The sequence below is a fragment of the Boleophthalmus pectinirostris genome, unplaced genomic scaffold (assembly GCF_026225935.1).
Source record: "Boleophthalmus pectinirostris isolate CB_2022bp ecotype Guang Dong unplaced genomic scaffold, ASM2622593v1 HiC_scaffold_21, whole genome shotgun sequence".
Lineage (NCBI taxonomy): Eukaryota > Metazoa > Chordata > Actinopteri > Gobiiformes > Gobiidae > Boleophthalmus > Boleophthalmus pectinirostris.
In genome coordinates, this window is record NW_026571175.1 from 20,200,962 (window position 1) to 20,224,834 (window position 23,873).

General features: G+C 40.5%; 1 protein-coding gene across 1 annotated transcript in view; it reads right to left on the minus strand.

The window, feature by feature from the left end:
* The window catches only part of jarid2b (jumonji, AT rich interactive domain 2b), a 114,205-nt gene that overhangs the window by 52,747 nt on the left and 37,585 nt on the right, over window positions 1-23,873 (minus strand). Inside the window, exon 2 of the mRNA XM_020932560.2 lies at window positions 2,354-2,480. Within this exon, the coding sequence (XP_020788219.2) occupies window positions 2,354-2,480 (127 nt within the window). The remainder of the gene's footprint in view (window positions 1-2,353; window positions 2,481-23,873) is intronic.

A 23,873-nucleotide genomic window follows, 5' to 3' on the forward strand; every position in this document is an offset into this window, starting at 1 on the left:
GAACACCCAACAATGTACGTAGCCTCATCCTGAATCTTATGTAAATTCTTATAATATTTTGCTTTGTAAATGTAAAGCTAAGGTCATTTCAACTGTCAAGGGAACATTTCTGAATCTAGACCTAGTCATGCATTGCTTCCTGAGAACTGATCCTTTCTGAAAAAGCCATGAAGAACAACTAAGCATTGAAAAAAAAAAAAAGTCCTACTTCATTATATCTAGGCATGTCGCAATAAATACCATATTGACTTATCGTTCAATATATGAACGCTGGAACAATAAATTTTTTTGGTCAGTACATTTTCTTCGCACTACTGGGAAGCTGTTGGTTATTTTTTGGATATATGATATAATTTGCGCTGTAGAAGGTTGAATTAATAATTTCTATAACTCATTACAGATGCAAATCAAGTACTTAAGTGTTAAAGCTTGTGATATTTAAAATATTGTACATTTTAAATGGTTTCTGTGGTTTAAATCTGCTTATTATCTGCTATTAAATTTGTCTCAATATTATCATTTATTGTCTGCATTTACCTCAGCATTATCTCTCACTTCAAAATGTGTTATCATGACAGGCCTAATTATATCCATCATTGCTACATGTAGATTTGGTTCAGTAGAATAACTACAGGGCTCTCCTTCTGTGGTTCTCCAAAATGGCTGGTTGCCTTTACAAACTGCGGCGCATGTTTGGGCCTCCACACGAGCCCACTCGCTCTACCCGCGGTCCTCTAAAACAGCAGGAGCCGCCCATTCAGGATGTAGAGCACGCTGGGTCTGATCCTCCAAAATGCCTGACAGTTTCACCACAACATCTCTGCACTGCCACTGGGGCTGAAAGAAGTGCCTGGGCTAACCCACGGTGCTCTCTACCAGCGGGGCCTGTCTATTCAGTCTGGGCTCCCTTTTGTGCCATCGCAGGCGTCTGTCGTTACCCCCGGTGCGACAGGCTGACGACGCTTTTCTAATGAGTCATTTTTATTCAGGCGATAAGGTCAGCTACCCGCGGAGGCTTAAAAGGCCCCGAGGAGCTGAGGAGTGGCAGCAATGAGACTGCAGACAGGCGCATGGATACAGTAGAAGGAGGGGGATATGAATGGAGACAAAAAATGTTAATATAATAACAGTGGTGGAACATAAAGTAAAAGTAGTTAAGTACTGTACTTAAGAATTAATACTTTTACTTAAGTAGATTTTTACTTATTTTACTTATTTTTACTAATTTTACTTTAGTATTTATTTATTTATTTTTTGCTCTGGTATCTGTACTTTTACTTAAGTAATAAAATCAAATACTGCTTCCACCACTGTATAATAATGAAAACACAAGGTATAAAGGAGAAGGTGGTTTCAAAAAGGCTTTCCTCCTGCCTGACTCTTGGCTTCCTTGGCTCTGAGTGAACTTTGATTTTTTTTTTTTTTTTTTTTTTTTTGTCTCCTCACTGGTTTCCTTTCTTTTGGTGTCTGGCTAGTGTTACTGTCAGCTGAGAATAACTTCAGAGACATGAGTGAAGTTCAAATGCCTTTTTCCTCAGAGATCCAAAGTCAAACATGCACCACATTGAGGTAGTAGCTCATTCTCCTCTGTTATTAATGGTAAACCCACTGTAATATGATAGATAGACACATCCTCCTTCCCAAGTGGATTGGGAAGTGATTTTGTCTTCTAAGCATTTTCCATTTTTAATAGACAATTTTAAGACTTGCCTGTTAGCCATATGGGTGTAAAAATATATGTGACATTTCTGAGATCCTGTATGCCATAAGGATACGGAGTTAAAAATGACTGAGATCTGTCGTATCACTCAAATGACTATCTGAGCTTATTTCTTTCTGCTGTAAAAATATTATACAAAACATTCTTGTGGTTCAATAGCCACTGAAGCACTAACAAAAATGTCAACTTCAGTTAAATAGAAAAAGGAGTGAGATAAAAATGTCAAGCAAAGTGCTATAAATGGATGGTTGACACAATATCCAAAGCTGCAACCACAGTAAATAAATGGTCAAAGTGAACTTCCTGTGTAAGATTCTATTATAATACAAATGAAATAAATGCAAACAGTTGAAAAGAATGACAGAAGATGTGCAAGAACAACATCAGCTAATCTTGTAATGGTGGAGACAAACAGCTCAGTCAGCATGGTCAAAGTAGACAGAGACAGGTCATTAAAATGGACACTATGAGACTGAATGACAGCTGCTGAAAATCCATTTTTACCAAAGTCACATGATCAGCAGTGAGGAGAAAGTAGTGTCCAAATAGCACTGAATGAGTACAGTGCAGTGTACTGCAGGGTCTACAGTGTGACCCTGATTCAGATTTTGTGTTTATCCAGACTGGACTCACCATTGGAGGTTGTGGTTCCGTCTCCATCCAGCTGCCTTTTCTGTGCGCTCCTGAACTCCTTTAGTGAGAGGTACAGCACCTTACGCATGACCCGTTCCTCCGACCACGGGATCCCATCACTGTCGTCCTACACAAAGACAAGAGACACAAAACGGTCACTACTGGTAATAAACAGAGTATATTATTAATCTCTACACACAGAGCAAAGCAAGTATGTAGTAAATGTATGCATGTTTATACCCTAAAGAAGCAAGTTAATTAGCTAGCATGAAGCAGATTAAAAAGTTGTATGTAAACTTGATTAGAACTTTTATAATGACTTAAATTATGGAGAATCTCATTATATTGTTTCCTTGCATCCTTCCCCTCTATTCGTCCCGATATGGTGACAATAGCATGACAGTATTAGCATAACACAACATTAGCTTGCAGCTACACACAGGCCAGTGCATTAGCATAACAATAATTGAACGACTGCTCGGCAGCACAATACCATGATAGCAGAGTGTTATGGTGATGAATGGCGTGGAGGCAAATGAAAAAAGCATCATGGGAGCGCGAGTTCATGTGTCGCTAATCTCTCCTAGCTTAACTGAGACAAAAGAAGTTATTGTGGAAGAGGTCAGCGGAGTCACACACACACACACACACACACACACAAACAATGCATCCTTTTCCAACATGGTGGCCATCTTTATAAAGTCATCAGGCAATCTAAACAACCAACATCATTCTACTGAGAAATTAGTGAAAAAATAAAACAAAATTATTTCAATTGATCTTTGATTTGATTAGACACAAAAAGGCATAATAGCTAATAATTTCCTTTCACTAAGCATTGTTAAAAGACTATTTAGTGAGTGTCCAACTACAATAAATACACTTCTCTCCCCCATTCCTTTGCTAACACTTTCTTAGACGGCTTTGTTTGATGTTGAACAACACTAATGACTACAGGAAATGAGATTAGGACGCAAGCAGCAACAAAGAGGAATTAATAAATAATAGAAGTGGAAATAGCTTTTTCTCTAGTCAAGCCACGGGGCGAGCACTATGAGAAAACTGAAAAAAGCGGCTAATGTATGCTAATGATGTAAAAGGCACAGCTCTGACAGTGCACAGTCATGTCCCAGTCTGAGGAGAGTGGAGCTCAGATCAGGGCAGTTGTCTGAGCGACGACGCAGCTGGTGCACAGGCACTGACATCCGCTAACTGCATTTAGAAACACACAGGGAAATAATTACAAAGCAGACTCCTAACACAATATTATTATAATCAAAGCAGTTTGCAATCTATTAAAAGGTGACTGTTTCTTCTTAACAAATATGACAATATGCAGGTACCAGCTGTTTCCTGACTACAACAGGTAGGGCACAACAGACAATGTAAACAGCACACCCATTTAATATGCAGGAGCTTGAAACACGGGCCACTTAACAAATCCAGTATACGGCCTCATTCACTCACACATATGACATGTCTTAACATATTTTGACAAATTTGACAAGGCAGAACAGTGGTTGTTTATCCTGCTTTTGTGTGTTTTTGTTTCCCTAGATAAAAATACCTGGTGCAGACTAGTCTTTTGAATCCCCACGTCTGCAGTGGGGCCTCTGGGATGCGGCCTCGTGGCGCTGGAGGAGGAGGAGGGGGGTGGGGTGGTGGAGGGGGGTGAGATTAAAAGGCGGGTGTCGGCGTGATGGAGCTGATGGGTGACACACAGCCCACAGAAGAGACGCCTGTTGGGTGCAGCGCTGCAGCGGGTGACACGGGCTGATAGGCTGCGTTTTGTGTGCAGCCAGCAGTCCCTCATTACACTGTCACACATGTGCACATACACGCACACGCACGCAGACATACACACACATATACACAAGCACACACACACAGAGGAAAAGGTAGTGCCACTATTCAATTATGCCATTTTCTGCTGTAGTTAATGTCATCTAATCCAGCCTGCCAGGTAAGTACCAATTACCCAGACAGCTCACTGGCACTGTTCTGCAGCCGGGTGGCACCAGGCCAAATGTACTCTGACACACAGCGGATCTCAGGGTTACAGACGCCAACATGGGCAGCCTTCATGCCATCCAGATCTCCATCACACAGACATACGCAGCTGCGAAGGACGGAAATTTTACTCCTTTCAAATGTTGACCTTAAAGTTCATAGTGTTTCCTTTTTCTCTGATTTGTTCAGAGATGCTGGCAGTGTGCCACAAATATTTCCTGCTTTTGGTAGCAGCAAGGTCTAAAAAAGAAAAAGAAAAAACTAAAAGTGCCTTAACTTTTTCTGAGCTGTAATAATAGCACACTAGTTACACCTAGCACTGGAATATTCCTGAGTCATTTTCGTGTATGTATGTTTGTAGTTAATCGTACGTTCGACATCGATTATGGAAAATACAACTGATGGCTATGCATATATATAATCAAGGGCCACAAATTAAATATGTCATATCTATATGTAATTTCAGGTCAGAATTTGAACTTAAAAAACATCTTTGAAAACTTGGCCAAAATTCCCTCCACATAAATTTGCCCCAAATCGGACTCACACTGTGCTTTAAAAACATTCCCAGATCATTCACAGCCCTTCAGGAATTGCACAGATGTTGAGGAGCTTGAGAATATGTCAAGAGCCTCAACAGGATTTCTCTCTGTATCTGCTCTCAAGCCCAGATGAAAAATGAGACTGCATCGACTTCATAACCCCGTCTTCCAAAGCATGCAAGTTTAATAACCAGTCGCTGATGAAGGAGTGGGTTTGGGCTGTGAGAGGTGCGGTGCAGTGAAAAAAGCATTGTGGATGTATAACAAATTTTGGTATCAAATAGTGTCAGTCTTTGAAATAACATTTGGATTTGTTTATGGAAAAAGAGGGTCTGGGTTTAAGGATTTCATCACTCAACAAACAAATTAAAGAGCAGAAGAGTGTGGGTTTTGTACTTTGATATGCCATTCTTTTTATAAACTTAAAACATGTCTAAAGCGCATTACCGAATGGTGAGGAAATCAGATTAGCAGAGAAAATCAAAGCGGTAATGTAGATTTCTTGTTCTTCTGCATGGATTTACAAGTACGCATGCATTCACACTCACTGGGCTAAAAATATCCCCAGAGCCGTGCTGCTGCCGACAGAGTGGATGTCACGCTGGAGGAATGTGGGCCACACGCCAGCTCCAATCTGCTTCACAAAAAGTGCCTCAAATGCATTATTCTCATGGAGGTTTTCCCCTCAGAGGATGGACTCTGGGAGACAGAAGAAGCTTGGATCGATGGGAGACAGAAATGTTATTCTAGCAAAGCCGGGGTTATTGTATCCAGTAGTCGAGATTATCTCCGAGGGATTTTTTTAGGAACACATGGGCCCCAGATGACTGAGCGCGGATATGAAGGGTTCAAAAGTGGGGCAGATGGCGGCAATAACAGTCATTCCCACAAAACAAACCATGACCTAAGCAGGGTCACATCCAAACACTTGTGCTTTAGAACGGTTATTAGTATTGGAATCATTTGATAATTTTTGGATTCGATAAAAGGGATAATCAACTTGGATAAGTGAAGGATGCACTGTGTAACTTTTCTGGAAAGGGTCCACAACCTTGCAGTTTCCATGGAGATGTTAATGCTTTGATTTAAATTGGCCACAGTATGGCTTTAATCTGTCTTGGATTTATTCAACTACAGGTGTAAATTAATGTTCTAAAATATCTTGTGAATGGAGTCACCTCTCCACAAATCTAATCTGTAATTTGGCTTGTCTCCACGTCATTCCATGGAGACAAGCAAATGACGACTCTACCAGACAAGTTACACCGTGCACTCTTAATTAAAACTCATAAGTCATAATCATTTTGAAACAAGTCCAGTACAACAAAGCAAATTAACCACTCTTACCAATCTCATCTCTTGTGGATACATACATTCATTCTGAAGTAAGATCTACAGTGAATATAGTGCATGCCATTCATTAATCACTGAATATTTATCAATCATCTGTTTTTTTTTCAGCTTCAGTTTTAAGATTTGTGGAACCCATATTGGAGTGCTACATTATTAAAAAGTCAGACAACAGAGTAGGTTAGTGGTAATAAAATGAAAAGTAATGTATTGAAATTGTCAAGATCCATTAGAAATCAGTGGATCTGACACTTGGAAATGTGTTACAGCGTTTTTAATTCAGCAAACTACTCAAGTGGTTCCTAAAACTCAGTGAACCACCGCGAGTACAAAGCATCTGCTCACTGGGTTGACATTCCAATCCTAACTACATCCTGGTCCCCACGTCCCATACAGATCTGAAGACCGGATGCTTAGCTCAGCTCGCAGTGCCTATAGAGAAAGAACCAGGACACAACGAGGTGCTGGGGTGGCTAAGGACGTGAGGCCCACTATAATCGCTTCATTACACCACAAGCTCAGTCCATCGGAATGCAGCTTAGTGTGCGTGCGTGCGCGTGTGTGTGTGAGTGTGAGTGTGAGGGGAGGGGGGGGGGGAACAGGGCCTCCCTTGAACCCAGCTGTAAGAGGGTAACCCAACATGGAAGCAGGACTTTTCCACAACCACACCAGGAATGCACAAGTGACTAAATATGCCCCTGTGCTAATGTAAAATGCATGGTTAAGGTTTTTAATAGAAAAAAACAGTATGAAAACCTTGTCATGGAGCCACGGCCGCAGTAATATAGACATAATTAAAAACATGTGCGCAAGCTAACCCATATAAGCAGACAGTTGGCAAGCAATTGGCAACATAGGCGCAAGTAAAATTTAAATGTCTTCTTTTAAAACATTTCACAAAATTAATCAAGTTTTTGCTCATGCACACGGTGTATAGTGCGCTGTAAATAGGTTTATTTGATACATGATCTTCAAAATTACTGTATATTAAACTCTGTCTTTGTTCATGAATCTTACAAACCTTACAAAGATTTTTTTTTAAACGTTACAAAAAAAAATTGTGATCACTGAATGCAACAACCCATGACTTCTTAAAGCTTTAAATGTCAACAAGACCAGTTATTTATTTGGCATTTAATCATAATCACAAAACACAAATCGCACACTTCCTTAATTACAAATCCCACATGTTCACCAAATTGTTAAAAAAGAAATTGACCAGTTAAGCAATTGCCCAAAAAAGCTAAATCTCACCAATTGCATCTCTTTGAAGCTGAAAAATCATCCACAAACATGCATGTAGTTCACCGCCTCCCACTGAGCCCTACACACAGACACTGCCCGTTGCGCCAGTGCCTCCTCTGTCAGTCATGGCAGCATTTGCACACTCATGCGTACCAGCGTTTGAAAGCATCTGAGCGGATGCAAGTGACAGAACGCCATCGCCACTCGGGCCTGTCTAGCATAACACAGCATCAGCCTGGTAAAAAGGAGCGCGTTTAAATACAAGGTTTATTTTGACTGGGGGAAGAAAAGTGCTTCTAAAATGGGCTAAGAGAGAGAGGAAACAGCAGGTGATACGATAAGAGGGTTTAAAATGGACTGCGATGCCCACCCACACTGGCTATAAGACTAACTGACCCCGACTTGAACATTTGACCTCAAACTAATAATAAGCAGCACGTCTCACAAGGTCATCCATGCACAGTCACACACTATAAGTCCGCTATAGAATTCTCCCATTGTGCACACACATCGCCTACAGCACAGAAACTCAGCAAGCTCATGTTAATTCTCAGCCATAGGAGCCTTGTGTTTAGTTTATTTTTTACGTCCTTATAGGTGCACTATGTAACTTTTCTGGTGGAAGAGCAAAAGCCTGTTTACACGAAAATGCTTGTGGGTAAAAACGTCAAAATATTTTATTGGAAGTGCCTTTTCGTTTAGACAGTGACGTGTTTTTAGGACTTAAAAACACAATCTGAAACCATCTTCCAGAGTGAAAAAGATACATACGCTCCATCGTAGCGTTTCCGTCTACACTGCCCAAGATGCAAAACTCTGATCAGATCTGCTCACATCGCGTACGCGTTTATGTCACATACATACGGTACACAGAATCCTGGCATGCATACCCAATTGAATTCTACACATTTTTGCGTCATCGTACGCACGCAGATTTCCTCCAAAAACACTCATCTAAATGTAGAATAAAAAGTGAAGACGTGACACTACTTTTACGTCTTCTGTTCAGACCGTCATCATATAAACGTAGCGTAAGCCACCTGTTTGTCTCTACAAAGTTAGTACTGTTTTCCAAGGAAAGTTCCACAATACGGCATTAAACCTGCATTATGTTTCCTGGTGGAGGGTCCATCAAATGTTTTTCTCAATGGAGATGTTATAGCTTTGTTTGGAATATTTCAAGCTATGTTATGTTTATATTTTCATGGAGACCAAACCAGACCAAGTTATATGATGGACCATCCACCAAGAAAGGTTACATGGTGCAACTTTAAACTTCGAGTAAAAATTAGTTTTTTCAAGACACCATTTAGTACTAAAACATATGTAACAACTATAAATACAACTGTGAAACATTCAGAGCAAACCAGTAACATTTCCATGGAGTCAAGCCATTTACTGACCTGTCACCAAAAAGCTACACAGTGCACCTTTAACTTGTTTCCACATCCCTTTATAGCCTCTTGCCTCAGACTTGAGCATAATAAAGAGTTTTCTGACCATTTCACACAACATCACATCAACAGCAAAATGCACTATAATTTCCTATAATCTCCTTGCAGTAACATTAATAAAAAGTGACAGAGGCGGCCATGCGCTCACGTCAAACAGGGGTACGGGGCAAGGGAACAAAAGTCTTATTTTTGCTACTTTACAATACACTTTTATACTCACTGTGGTGCGATTTAATAAACCCGGGGTCATAAAACTAACTTGTCAACAGCGGCTTTTCACCATCTGAGAAGAGGGAATAAATAGCCCTCACAGCACATCTCATATGACAGAGGTAATATATTTCACCAAACGTGGCTATAGATTTTCCAGCGGACTTCCAGACACATTCAAGTGAAAGGAAAAGGTGACAAATCTACTTTTAAGGTGGTATTAAGCCATTTACTATTTGATGTTTCTGCTGGATACACAGCCAGGGTAAAGGAATAGAAAACATCGTCACGCTGGCATAAACAAGTATTTCAAATGACTTGAGAAGAAGTTAATGCTTTTACTACTGTGTTTTGTAAAGAACCACTTATGAGGCTAGTGGGAATAACTTTCTGACTTAATTTCATGAAGATTTCAGAATGGTGTGGACCTATATCAGAACTAGTACAGTGTCCCATTTTTTTTTTTTTTTTTTTTTTGTAGGATGCTATTAATCATTGCGGTCACTAGTTTCATATATGACAAAACAACTGACTTCCCATTCATAAGAAAATATTAAACATTGAGAGCTTAGGGACACAGTAACGGGAGAAATAAATGAATAATTTCGAGAAACAAGCCTGCTGAAAGGAGCCCAAAAGTGTATAGTTCCACTTTCAGTAGAATAGACATGTCGTGCCATAGAGCCCAAACAGGAGAGGGGACAGGAAGACAGAACCAGGAAGCAGTAACCTCATTAACCCCACGCTCGTCTGACAGGAAGTCCCTGTAGGCTACACTGGCCACAGGAGCACAGAGCAGCACAGGCCTCCTGCTCTGTGGATTTATCAGTCTGCCCCTCAATGCATCGGGACATTTGTATGGGCAGCCCTGTTTGAAGCTTCTGCCTGAGGGGGGCTTAAGAAACTAGCCCTGTTAGCCTTGAATAGGTGGTCTGCAGGATTATACCTGGATCCACCAAGGTAACCCTGTAAACAATCAGACAGGAAGAAGCTAAAATCACACATTTGTTATAAAGAGAATTCAAACAAAACAATGTGGTGACTCATCGCCTCAGGCCTGAACTCAGACCTGTCAGAATTAAGATAAGACACTTGAACGGAAATGTAATTATGTTTGCCATTTAAAGGCAAAATATAAAAATGTAATGAGCTAAAAAAGGGGTGGAATGTCACTGCAAAATTCCTTTGAATTAGAAAGCTAAAGAATACTTAAAACATTCTTTATGGAGACAGATGAATTTTATGCCCTACTATGGAATATTAGCAAAAGGATTTCAGTGGAGACAAGCAGGATGCCTTCCTCCCGGCAAAGCAAGAGTCAGTTTTTTGGAGATACAAGCCCACTCACAGTAATATGTTTTCTATGTAGTTTAGAGCAATAAAAACATCCAAAATGAAAAATGTATTTATTTCTTTTGGCTAAAAAAAGTTGTACCGTGGGACTCTAACATCAACAACCCAGTGCACTATTAGACCACAATTCAGGATAAACTGATCATATTTGAACTGTACAGGAAGTAGAGGACTTGCCTGCCAAAAGAAAACACATTGGGAAAGCATAGAAATTGTGACGAAGACTGTAGAGTCTTGTTCTTTAAAATGCCATATTATCCCACAACTTGACTATTTATAAATTAATAAGCCTACTGGTCTGTTATCCAATCACAGAGACATAAATACAAAAATAAGACCCACCACAACATTATTAGTCATGATTAACGTGTGAGAACTGAAAAAACAGTCGCTGCAATGTGCGAATAATTAGGGCACACCACATTTTTACATAGCCAACCACGAATGAATCACGAGCTAATTTTGGTATGAGATCTACACTGATACCTCTTGGGTGAGTTGAATTTTGAGTGTTTTCTGAGCCTCTCCTCTTGCTCCTTTACACTGTCCTCTGATATATTTGGCTCAGTGAGATGTCTGCGGTCTTATTTGCAGCAGGGCAATGGACTGTGAAGTAACAAGCAACAAAAGTAGCAGCACATTTTTATGATGACTCTTATAATAATAGTGTGAATCAAGGCTCTCCACAGACACATGTGGAAGTGATTACAAGCAAAGACAAACAGAGCAGAAGGTTTACGCGGAGGTGACAGAGCGCTACTGTGAGGATCAAAACACAAGCACTACCACGGTTTGTTTATCTGGTTTACAAATACATCTCACGTTTTCAGGTAATATGGTCAGGAGTACTATATCTAGTCATCGCAATTAGATCCTCGTCAATAAGGCGGTGTAATTATTCATTTCCAGTTGTCGATGCGAGCTTGGGTCTAATTTAATTGACAAGTTTTCAGCCAATTAGTCAGTAGAATCACTGGAGCAGAGTTTGTGTTCGGTGGCAATAGTGGCAGAATGTAATGAAGTAAAAGTAGTAAAGTACTGTACTTTTCGGTATCTGTATTTTACTTAAGAACATTTTAACTTTTCACCATTTAAGTACATTTTTTTACTTAAAGATGCACTGTTGAAGCCTCCACCAGAAAAGGTACATAGCGCACCTTTAAGTAATACAACTATTTTGTTTATGTTAAGGAAAATAAATACACATTTTTATCCATTTTAACAAGACAGAACCAACTTGCAGTATAGTATTCACCACACAGCTCGCTATTTTGCTCTTCAGTCTATTCTTATTGCTTTAAAAATATACAATGACTCACAATGTGCTTTACAGAATCTAAGATAAAACGCAATGGAAAAATTTCACAACAATACAAGCCAATTTCCACACACTATCCCCTTGCATGATTTTAAGTTTAGCTCAACCAAATGAGTCCATGCCCTGTGGTTGACTGAAAGGATGTGTGGTTTTAAACAGTCACACAGTTGCTCCAGTGTGGCAGGTCTGAGCTGGTTGGCATTAGCTTGGCCCGTGCAGCTGGTGGCAACATTAGCTGTGCGCTTGGCAGACGGCTGGTGGGACCACGAGGCAACAGACCCGACCCGGTGAGCCAATGTCCTGGGATGCCCTCTGTTGGCCCTGCAGTCTAAGCTAATTTGCTCCACATATCAAGCATGTGTTCGGATGAGCTTATAGACTTCTAAATGTGGAACGGCGCAGCAGCAAGCCAAGCTAAGTCAAGATGAAAACAAAACAACAACAACGAAAAAACATTGGAATATGGCAGAATGATCTCACCATTTCAATAACATTTTGTATGGCTCCATTCAGGAGTCAATATAATTTGTCAAATTAATTTTCCAGTGCCATTTATGTCGATGTTTATGACAAACCATGTCACGTTTTTTTTTGTTTGGTTTTTTTTAAATACTAGCAATCCATCTTCTAAAAATCAAATGTAAAGAATTAGAACAACTTCCATATTTCAAATCAAGGTCATTTTGACTTTACCTGAGCAGCCAGTCCCTTCTACATTGTGGTCGAATGTAGAACTGGATAATAAAGAGTAAAAATCTGCCATCCAAACTTGAGACGGTCAAACCACAACTGCTAATTTGCATTATGTGTCTCTCAAATACGGAAGACATCTCCTCTTGAAAATTCTTGTAACATTCAGAGCAAAATATATAACTTTTTTTACCTGAGATAAATAATATTTTGGTGCATTGACTGTTAATTCAACAAAAACCTGCTCTGTTTCTCAGTTCTTTGTTTCTTTCTTCTTTTACAGGTAAACCACTATATAATTGACTTTGACCTGAACAGGAGACAGGATACAGCTCCAAACCCACTCGTCTTTGTAAAGTTTTGTGAAAGCGTGTGGTTCTGGCCGGTCAGGTACATTTTAACTACACTGAGGCGCACCAGCAGTACAATTCTGGCATCCATCAATGGTCAATTTTGCCGGTCAGTTTGCAGTATAAAAGATGGACAGAAAATATTGCAGTGCTCCAAAGAAATCAACTTATTACAGCCTCTTTTTTTGGCAAAATGACCCAATTTCCAGCAGCGTGACCGGGGGCAGATGACAAGAGTAGCTTGTAGAGAGCGTGTAAGGTCACGTCTCTCCCAGGCTGACAATCTCACTAACAAGCCTATGACAAGTGCACCCACAAAACTGGACACATCACATCTATAGACTACAGCAGTGTCAAATCCGAAAGTGACATTACACTTAAATATTGAAGGATTGTTGGCAAATGTTACACAGTCTTGCACTGCAGTTGGTAATTTAAACACAGTCAGCATTTAGACTGGGTGTGTGGGTTAGCAATTATAAAAGATGTGGATGGATTTATGAAGTAATTAGCATGAGTCAAAAGGCAAAATACACTGCCTACATTCTACCTCGCCTTCACATCTCAAATCACAAGCGTATCTAACAGCCTCTGCCTGAATATAAAATAGAAACACATCTTACGGCTTAATCTTACTACTAAAATACAAATTCATGTAACAAACAAAATCATCACAGAAAAGCAATAATTAAGCTACTTTATAGGCAACATAATTATTCATGCTTGCACACGGTGAGTCATGACAGGTTAATTGTCTAATTTAACAAAGCAAATAATTACCCCATTGGCTCCAGGTTGAGTCATTTTTTGTTTATGGAAATACGTTTGGATTGACAGGGAGGGAGCAGACATAAGCAGTCTATTCAGGTCTAGAAAGAAGTTAATGCTTGATGTTTAGCACTACAATTTTCTATTTACCTGTGTATAAATGCAGTAATAGATTTTCATTGTAAAACAGGTGGAACTATATGTGAATGACCTGCCGTGTCCTTGTTGATTAGTTCATTGTTGAATCCTTTCTTAACCATGTGGTAGCCATAGTTACAGTATAGACCTTCCACAACCTTTAACCACTTCTATAAATGAACGTATTGGCAGTTTTCAGATCCTAGAATGTGATGAGGTCGTACTCCCAGATGGGGGGCAAGAGTCAGTTTTTCCTATTGATTACCTTGTACTTTGCTGTGAAAAAAAATCAAAAGGTAAAATCACAAATGTTGAACCTCATCATTTCTAATGTTGAACTCATTGTATAGGCTCTATTCATGCTTGCGTCACAAAACGGGAAGACATTTGGAAAGATGCGATGACAACTTTCGTCAATGGGCTCGCCTAACATGGATCTATTAAAACCAACTGTGATAAAACCCATTGAAGTAAATGTGATCAGCGGTATAATGAACACTGCATACATATGTGCTGTTTGGAATCATTTTGAATTTGGCGTCCTCATCTCTTCTAACTGCATGTACCCAGTATGTTCAGAGTTGTGTGTCAGTGACAAAATGATGAAAACTGAGGTATAGTTGTAATTGTTGATTAGCTGAACATAAATGCACGCTACAGTGACATGGAGAAGAAAAAAACTGGGCCTGGGAAGTTGTAATCGCATCTTTCCAAGCAAATGTATATTGTCAAAATGCTGATTTTTGATGAGTTCTTGGCTTCTAGGTGAATTGGCACATTTTAGCTTAAGCAGTACTATTTACTAGCCAGGCTAGTAAATAGTACTGCCAGGCACTAGACGGTTTGCAAGAACCCCGGAAGTTGGCGACCATGCAACGAGAATGTTTGGAGAATTTTATCCAGGGGAAAGATGTTATTGCCCTTCTTCCTACAGGATTTGGCGCCTTACATGCGTCACGACCAAATAGCAGTGATTGATTAAATTAAAAAAAGTACCCCCCTACTGTCGAGCAAACGAATCCTAAAGCTGCGAGGTCAAATGGTTTCCACAAAGTGAAACTGGCTGATGAATCAGCCTAGTGAGTTCTTGGATCTAGTCTAAAATAAAAATCATCAGGTTCAACATTTGTGAATTTCTTTTTTGTGTATTTCACAGCAATGTAATTAATATGGAAAATTGGCTCTTGCCCCCGATCTGGGAGTATGACAACATCACATTTTAGGATCTGAAAAACACCAAAAGAATTTCTGCCGCAAATAAAAAATAAAAACATTTCAGGGAACCACACATTGAGCAGACACTTTATGTGGTAAGGAAATCCTCAAATAACACTCTTAGCGCCTGCTATTTATATCTGACACAGAAACACAGGTGTGCAGGTGCAAATCTTACACAAACAGTAAACCATCTAGCGGCATTACTGAAAAGCCACACATTTTGTACATAGTGCTTTAAGAACAGCTTAAATCCTCTCTACTTACTGCATTCAAGAGGCTAAGCTGGAGCCGGCAAAGTGCGAGACAAGCACAACGTTATAAATTTATAACCATTTACGGGGGATTGGAAAAAGCAACCTTTACAGCACAGCCTCTTATTCACACCAAGCCTCTCTCGGGCTGCAGCCAACATGCATTCTGTTTATTTACCCTGACACCTTGGCCCAATTTAGACTCGAATGAGGGAAATTAAATCAGGCTTTGTGAAATCGCTGCACTTCCCACAGTGAGTCGTGTCCATTAAATTGTCATTGTTGGGCAGCCATTTATGAGATACAGCAAAACAAATGTAGCGTTCAAAAGAGGCGAGCGGAGCACCAGAGGACGGGATGGAAATTATTGCCATCTCTGGATGTTGAGTGACGTGCACCTACCTGAGCTGCACAACCAGTTACGAGTAGCGTTACAGCTAAAAGTAATTATTGTATTGAAATTAAATGAGTAAAATGCTCTTAAAATGTCAAAATCAACATCAAAACACTGCATTCTTTGGCATTATAAAATGGGTAAAAATATTTTCTGCATGGTTTAGAGCTGGAATCCCTTCTGTTGGGTTAGATCCTTAAATCCATTGTGATCAAGTTTAGTTCATTTGAAGGCTAATCATTATTTTTAAACCAATACAGAATCTTCATAAATAAAATGAAGTTTATATAACCATTGTTTTTGTGTAGTCTTGTAGAGAGAGGGTTGGGATGTGGGATGGATTTTTGTTTTGTTTGTCTTCTTTGTTTTCATTTGTTTAGTTTCAGAACTGAAAAATAAATAGAAAGTAGATATGGACACAATGGTATTGGAGTTTCACTTGGGTGGGTTTTGTCACTTTAAATCATTGAGATTGAACAGATTCTAATTCGCTTCCGGGTTCCAATCGACCACACCATGGACTCTAGTGAAAAGTCAAAGGTCGAGGGCAAGCAGGTGGACGGGACAGGGGTCATAGCTGTGCCCCGGCCGGACACATGAATGGGCGTCACCTTTGCTGCGCCGCTCAAAAGCACCTGTCAATCACAGCTCGTTCTTCAGCATGCACTGATCTGTGCTGGCCCCAGGGACTCTGCTGCTTATTTCTAGTGCAGCCTCTTTACCCCCAACCAGCAGCAGATAAGGGCCTCTTTACATGACAAAGTGCAGTGGAAGGCCTGGGCCGCGCAGAGAGAAAAAGGTTCCTTTCAGATCCCTAAAGGAAGCAAATCCGCTAGGCACAAAAGCTTATGGTCACATGGTTCTAATTTAAAACTGAAAAGGTGAAATGGGAACTTTGTATTCCCTGACCTACAGCCATATCAAGTATCTGTGCTCTGACTTAGAGAAATGCTGTTTGGCTCTGATGTTCCGAAACGGCAGCTTGTCTTCTATGATCTGCACAATCTGTCACAACAAAACAAAACTGACACTCCCATCTACAGAGGAGGAAATAACCTTTTGTGATCTGACTGGAAGAAGATGTAGCAAATCTATCTTATCTAGAAAATTGGTCAAGTTATATTTGTTTTTAAAGATGCACTGTGTAACTTTTCTGGTGAAGGGTCTGCCATCTGCTCGTCTCAATGGTGATGTTATTGTTTTGCCTGTATTTATTTAATTAGGGGAGTATTTGTTTCATATCACAAACAACTATCACAACCACATGCATTCTTACTGTGCATGAGGCCACTTCTCCACAGATCTGAACTGTAACTTGGCCTGTTGATATGGCTGATTGCCTCCATGGAGATAGTTAAATTAAATGCCATACTGTAGAACATTCCAAGAAAAAAAATAACATATTTGAAGTCAAGCAGGTGGCAGACCCTCTACGAGAAGCAAAAAATATTGTTGAGAGTTGTCTTTGGGGCAGTGGCTTTAAACAAAAGCCAGTAATGAGATTGTGAATATTGTTTTGTGTAACTCGTTTTTTCTAACTAAATATCAATATCAAAAACCAACATGACGAGGTTGTCAGTACGTAAAAAGGCACAAAGTGATACCTTTTGTTTCTTGGAGAGCGAAAACTGTCCTGGCATGTGAAAGCAGGGGGATTTTGAATGAGATAAACAAGAAATAAGGGAAAGCCTGGCTTCCATACGAGCTGGCGGGCGAACAAGGCATCTGTTCCGACAACAACATAAAGCGAAATATATTAGTACGGGCAAAATTGGGGAGGATTTTGGTTTTGTTTCTGAGCCCGAGCCTACCATCGCACCATCTGTCCGTGTGAAAACCATCGCCGGAGTCAGTCGGTTTATGCCAAGCAGAGAAGAAGAGAAGTGGAAAAGGGGGCGTGAGGAGGGGGTCACGGGGGACTACTGAGGAGCGACAAGGAGGGAGGAGAGGACAGGTAGTATTGTGTCTCAAGTTCCTCTTTCTATTCATGGTCTCTGGTTCCTTTTTGGCCTCTGGGGTAGAGGTAACTAAAGAGGGTGTTAGAAAAGTCTTGGCGCCCTGCTCCTGGGGTGTTATCTGTAGACAGAGTTTTCAATGGAAGAAGCAGGAGGAAGGAATTCAATCAGCATGCATCTGGAGAGGACAAGGCCTGGCAAATATCAAAGAATGTATGTGACACATTTACAGCCAAAGGAAAACCATAAGGCTGTAGTCAAAAAAATTATAAAATAAAAAATTCTAAAGAGATGCCTTGTGACATGCCCTCGATTAGTCGACTAAAAGGGGGCTGTGGCGTGACACTTGTAAAAACTACATTTCCCAGATACAACTGTGTAGAGAAGTTCAAGTAACAGCATCTTCAGAGAAGATCAGGGGTAAATCAACAACTTTCAAGTTTCTTGCAAACCCTCTAGTGTATTCTGATTCCTGACCTTGTCAGGAGAGAAATGAAATTGAGTGGAGGCACTAGGTGGCACCAGGCTGGTTAGTGAAAAGTACTGCTTAAGATAAAAGGGGCCAATTCACCTAAAAGCCTGAGGGACAAGAAAAATTGGTCTGAGGGCCACACTTTAGACAGTTGTATCTACACCAGGCATGTCCAGTCACTCCCTAAACTCCAGTTAACTCACTCCATGCATTCTCCTTTCTGCTGTCTGCATAAATAAATTCTTAAAATCTGGGTAAAAGAAGACATTAACTGATTTAACTTGACAAGAAAAACAATTACAGCTGTAGAAAACATACAATACACAATGGAGAACTTTGATTAGCATGTGGCTATTTGAAACAACACCTATAGGATTTACACGCGTCCAAGACCAGACTGACAACCACCACAAGGGAACATATCAATCACATTTATGAAAACAATAATTGCCCTGCTGCCAGATGAGCGGGGCATTTCATTTACGCCGAGGTGAAGGTGTGGTGACAAGTTTTCCCAGGGGCCTGTCGCCGTCTCTCCTCCGGGGGAACTTTGGAACACTCCCCCCTTCACAGAACACGCCATATTTCATGCACACTTTTCAAATGGGCGCAAATCTCCATCCATCACTGACAACAGGGCAAAATAAACAATCATACAATAGATCAATCACTGTCTGCTTAATGCTGCACCGTGCCAAAGCTCGCCAACAAGAGAGCGATGGAAATGAGAGCGTAAGTATTCCTTCATCTAAATATTGACCGAAAAACGTGACGAGGACGATTTTATTTGACTATTATGACAACAATACCTATGAGAGCACAGGCATTCAGAGGATTTGGTAGACAAACAATTCTATTATCTCGCAAAAGGAACATGGCTATGATTAATGGCAATAAAATCAATGCAATTATCAAATCACAATAGCGGCAAATGTAACTGTATATCATATCCATACATGATTTACCCATAATAAAGCATGAACAAAGAGTAAAGGGCCTATATTACACAATTTTCAGATCTTTGCTATCATGTTTCCTCATCAAAAACATTCCTAGAGTTGTGTTTTGTTTCATTCACATATTTTAACACACAAACCCTGCATATATATGGTTGTGTTCTCTCAAACAGAATCAAAGTGGAACAGAGCACTTTGAGGTTTGAAGATATAGATAGACTAATAACAGAAGATTACTCAAACATGTGTGAATGAAACAAAACACAACTCTGGGTATGTTTTTGACGAGGTAACATTATAACATAGCTTAAAGCTCACAAGAGTTTTACAGTGTTACTTGTAAATCTGCAAGTAAGTAAAAATCCTGTCTACATGGGGTCTTAGGCTACGTCCACAAGACAACGCTCCGCTCCGCTTTTTGCAGGTTGAGACAAAATTGCGTCCGGGTCAATAAATATTCACGTCCATATGACAACGGAGCACCGAGTGAGAATAATGTAATACATATGCTACACCTATATGTTTCTCTTAACAGGATATATCTAGAGCCACTGGACACACAATACTACAAAAAGCGCATGTGCATAAAGTCCTTCCTCTTCCGCAACAAACATTAAGACGTTTTGATGCAACAGTGCAAATTAACTTAGAAGTGCCCGCAGCATAAACTCAACTCTGTTGTTGTTGCTATGGTTATTACCAGTTGTTGTGCAGGGTTCCCTTTTAGTCACGTGGGGATTACGGGGTCGTGAAATCATTGTTTTCCAAAAGCTGCAGTTTGCTTGTCCACATGACAAGGCAATGCCGGCATTCTCAGATTTCTCCACTCTGGAACCCGTTTTCAAAAAACACTTGTTTTTGCCCACCTGAAACGCCAGCTCTGTCTGGACGAAAGGCCTAAATGAATAAAAACTTCACAGTTTCGACCAAAAGGCGTTTTCCTGCGGACACCTCCTTAGTATAAAGGTTCTAACTGTACACTTTAGACCTCTACATACATTAACCAAGTTAATATTGAAAAACATACTGCTAATTGAGTTACTATGCTGGAAAATGTCATTCACTGAAATCTAGCGCAAGAAAGCACCAGGTCCATTGCAGTCATCAGTGCAGCATGATCCCATCTTTAATCAAAAGCTTATATCCAGCCTCTCCATCAATGTGTCTGCTTTACAACCAGAGTCTTGTGGCCTTGATCACCTGCCCCCCTCCCTCTTTCTCTCTCATCCAACACTTCATAAAGACTATTCATCCCACTGCGCTTTCATCGGTTTATATCAGGGCCCTTGTTAATCCTCTTCTCTATACTGACCGGCTACCACTCTACCGGACCGGGACAGACTTCAAAGACACATGCATGCAGAGATGGGAGTGGGTGGGCAGCTGTGTTGTGCTTGGCCTATAGCTCAAAGTCTGTAGAGCACAAGAGCCCACACACTGACGCCGCTCCTCTTCAACTTCTATCAGTAGTTAAGCTCTCCATGAGTAACTATGGGCTGGGTGTAATCACTGCTGACAGAGAAACAGGGCAAGAAGTGGCAATACAAGGCCTTGGTGTTTGGTGAAGCAAAGCATTGGCGCAGACTCACAATGGTAAAGATGTAATGTTCCAAACTTCAAGATGGTCACTCTACTACAGGGGTTAATGCTTCACTTTGCTTCAAAAAGTCTCTCCAGATGCACTGCACATCTTTAAACTCCAATATAAGTTTTCTGATGGTGAGTCGGATACCGGATTGTCTCCTTGGGGATATTTCTTGCGGTATGACATTAAAATTATCTGTCTACAAGGCTATGTTAAAGTCCCGTCTGCTTTTTTTCTCTTATTTGTGAGTCAATAAATGCAAGGCAGATTAGTTTGCTGCTTTAATGATGAACTTTCCAAACAAAACCACATTATTTCCAAGGAGACAAGCACACTTTCACACACTTTCAAATCTGATCAATTGTTATACGTGTAAGATTCTACAATATGAAACCCCAAATCACAGGTCGGTGTCCTCATGTTGGCCTTCCTTTAGAAATGCTTTTCTTTTAACATTGAATGTGCCACCCATAGTAATTATATATGAGGTTTCACATGCTTAAATCCATACTAAGAATAACTATGGGTGCAGCCGGTCCACAACATAATTCACGACAACTCACATTCTCAAACATTCAGGGATCTTAAGTGTCCCCCATAAAGCAGCCACACATTTGAGTTTACTGACATAATAATTATAAAGTCATCTTCAATATGTTATAGTCCAATAGCTCCAATCATATCTGCTACGCTAAGCACATATATCACGATAGAAATCCAATATCCAAGGCTCTGGTACCTAGCTTGCTAAGCTAACGGCTGCCTGATATGAGCTGCTTGACACGGCGGCAGCAGCAGCGCAGCAGACAGGGGCCTTTGACAGACAGGCAGGGGCTAAAAGTGACAGTTGCTGTTGGAAATAGACTGGTGCACGCATCAAATAACACACATATACAGGGCCGATGACAGCTAAGGGAATCTGACATGGCCGCCACTGCCACTGGTAGATGTATGTTTATTTTATTAACCTGCCAGTGACGGAGGAAGGATAGAGGCTATGCGGGGAGAGAGGCTGGGAGTGCCTACAACAGCCCAAAACGCCCTATCTGATGTACCAGTTAGTGTGATAAAGTGCATTTCTATGATTTGATTTTAAAGGTTTTGAAACCTGGGGCAGCGTTTTTCCCAGTGGGAACGTTTCACACTTGACATTTTACTTTGTGTCTGGCTGTGACCTATATTGTAGCAAATCACTCTTTGGTACAATTGAGAATCAAGAATTGTCGAAAATAACAAAGTAATGAGGCGTGAGTCTCTGCTACCAAGTCATCAACTGACCGTGACTTTTCTGAAGATAAGAGCCAGGAATTCTAGCAGCACCTGTTCTTCCAGACACACACATTTTTAAACATGTTAATGACAGTCTTTCTGCAGAACTAAAATATGCTGTGTACACGTAAGCTGTAGTAAAAGTACTGTCAGCTATTGGTGACTAAATATTTAAAGGTGCACTATGTAACTTTTCTGGTGGAGGGTCCATCACATGATTCTCTCCATGGATATACTGCCTGGAATGTCTCACCGTAAGGGAGTACGCTTATCTCTACAGAGACAGCAGATGACATGTCAGATCTGTGGAGAGATGAGCCCACTCAGTGAGAATGTATGTTTTTAAGTTAAAAAAAACCAAAACATGTTATTGAGTAAATGCAAGCTGGCAATGAACGTATGTTTAATGCCATACTGGGACATTCCAGACAATAAGATCTCCATGGAGACAAGCAGGTGCCGTAATAACACTAGCATACAGATATACATAATTTCCCTGCAAATAAGCTTATAATGAGTGGAAATAAAGATAACTGCTCCAAACAGCTTCTCTGACATAAGCAGGAAGACTTAGTCAAGCTTAGTCAACAGGCTTCACTGGAAAAACAAGTATTAAACTCAAATTGAACCCGACTTTGATTAAAAATATTTGGAAAAAGGAGTATTCAAGTGAAGAGGTTGAAATCTCAGGTTTAGTCATATTCCGGAGTCAAAATTTCAACCTCATGAGAACTGACTTTGAGTCTCCCTTTACCATTCAAAAATTTGACTAACTTTAAAAGGTGTAACTTTTCTGGTGGAGGATCTGCTTTTCTCCATGGAGATGCTTTGTCTGGAATGTTTCACAGTATGGCATTAAACCTTTCTGTCCCCACCAGGCCAAGTTACAGGTCAGATCTGTGGATAGGCAACCCCACTCACAGTCAGAATGCCTTTTTTCTAGGTGTTTTTGAGCTATAAAACAACATGTAATTTAATAAATGCAAGGTAGAGTTGTTTAATGTGGAACATTCCAGGCAGAGCAATGACATATCCATAGAAACAGGGGACAGACCCCCAACCAAAAAGGTACGTATAGCGCACGTTTAAATAAGTCTCTTCTGTGTCTCCTAATAGATTGATGAGGTTTAATAAGAATCCCAGCCGCTCCCTGCCCCTGCACCTGCACCTGTCACACGACCGCTGCAGTCAGAACAACACGGGGCTTTAACGGGGACCCGGGCTGGTGCTCCTGCCACACACAGATGCACAACAGCAGCGCACGGAGGGATGAGGGCAGGCAGCAGATGTGCACGAGGCGGCGGTGAGCACGTGAAAGGGATGTGCGTGTGAGAGGGGCGTGCATGTGAAGCTGTGTGCTCTGTGTGTGGCTCAGCTGTTGCTCTTGGCGGAGGTTTACCACAGCACAGTGACACCCTGTCCACATGTCCCCATTACTCCTATAGTCGTAAAGCACATAGGCAGGGATATAAGGGCCCTTTCACTGGAGAAATACTACACAGCAGGTTAAAGCGGCAATATGCAATGGCCAATATGGTGCCAACTCCAGAGATTTTTCTATTTTATTCAGCAAACCTTAAAACGGAACAATTACCTACATGAATTGCAAATGCAGTCAAGTTAAAAGGCTCAGATTACACTCATTCTCGATGTCATGTGGTTATACAGGAAGTGCTCCACTGTGATTTTAATCTCCATGCACCTTCACTAGAATAATTTGGATGATTTCAGACCTGGAACTGCCAATCTCTGCTGAAATAAATGGTAAAAGGAGCTGTTAACTTGAAAACTACTGCTTCATGACATCACAAGGTGGAACAGATCATTTTGAGCTTTGGAGATGTAGACAAACTAACAAACCAGGGTTACTCAAACATGTATGAATGAAACAAAACATTGGTGATGAGGTAAGATAATTTTTTTCAATATAAAACCAACAACACGAAAATTAAAAAAACAACTTATTTTCTTCATAATCTGTCTCCAAATGAA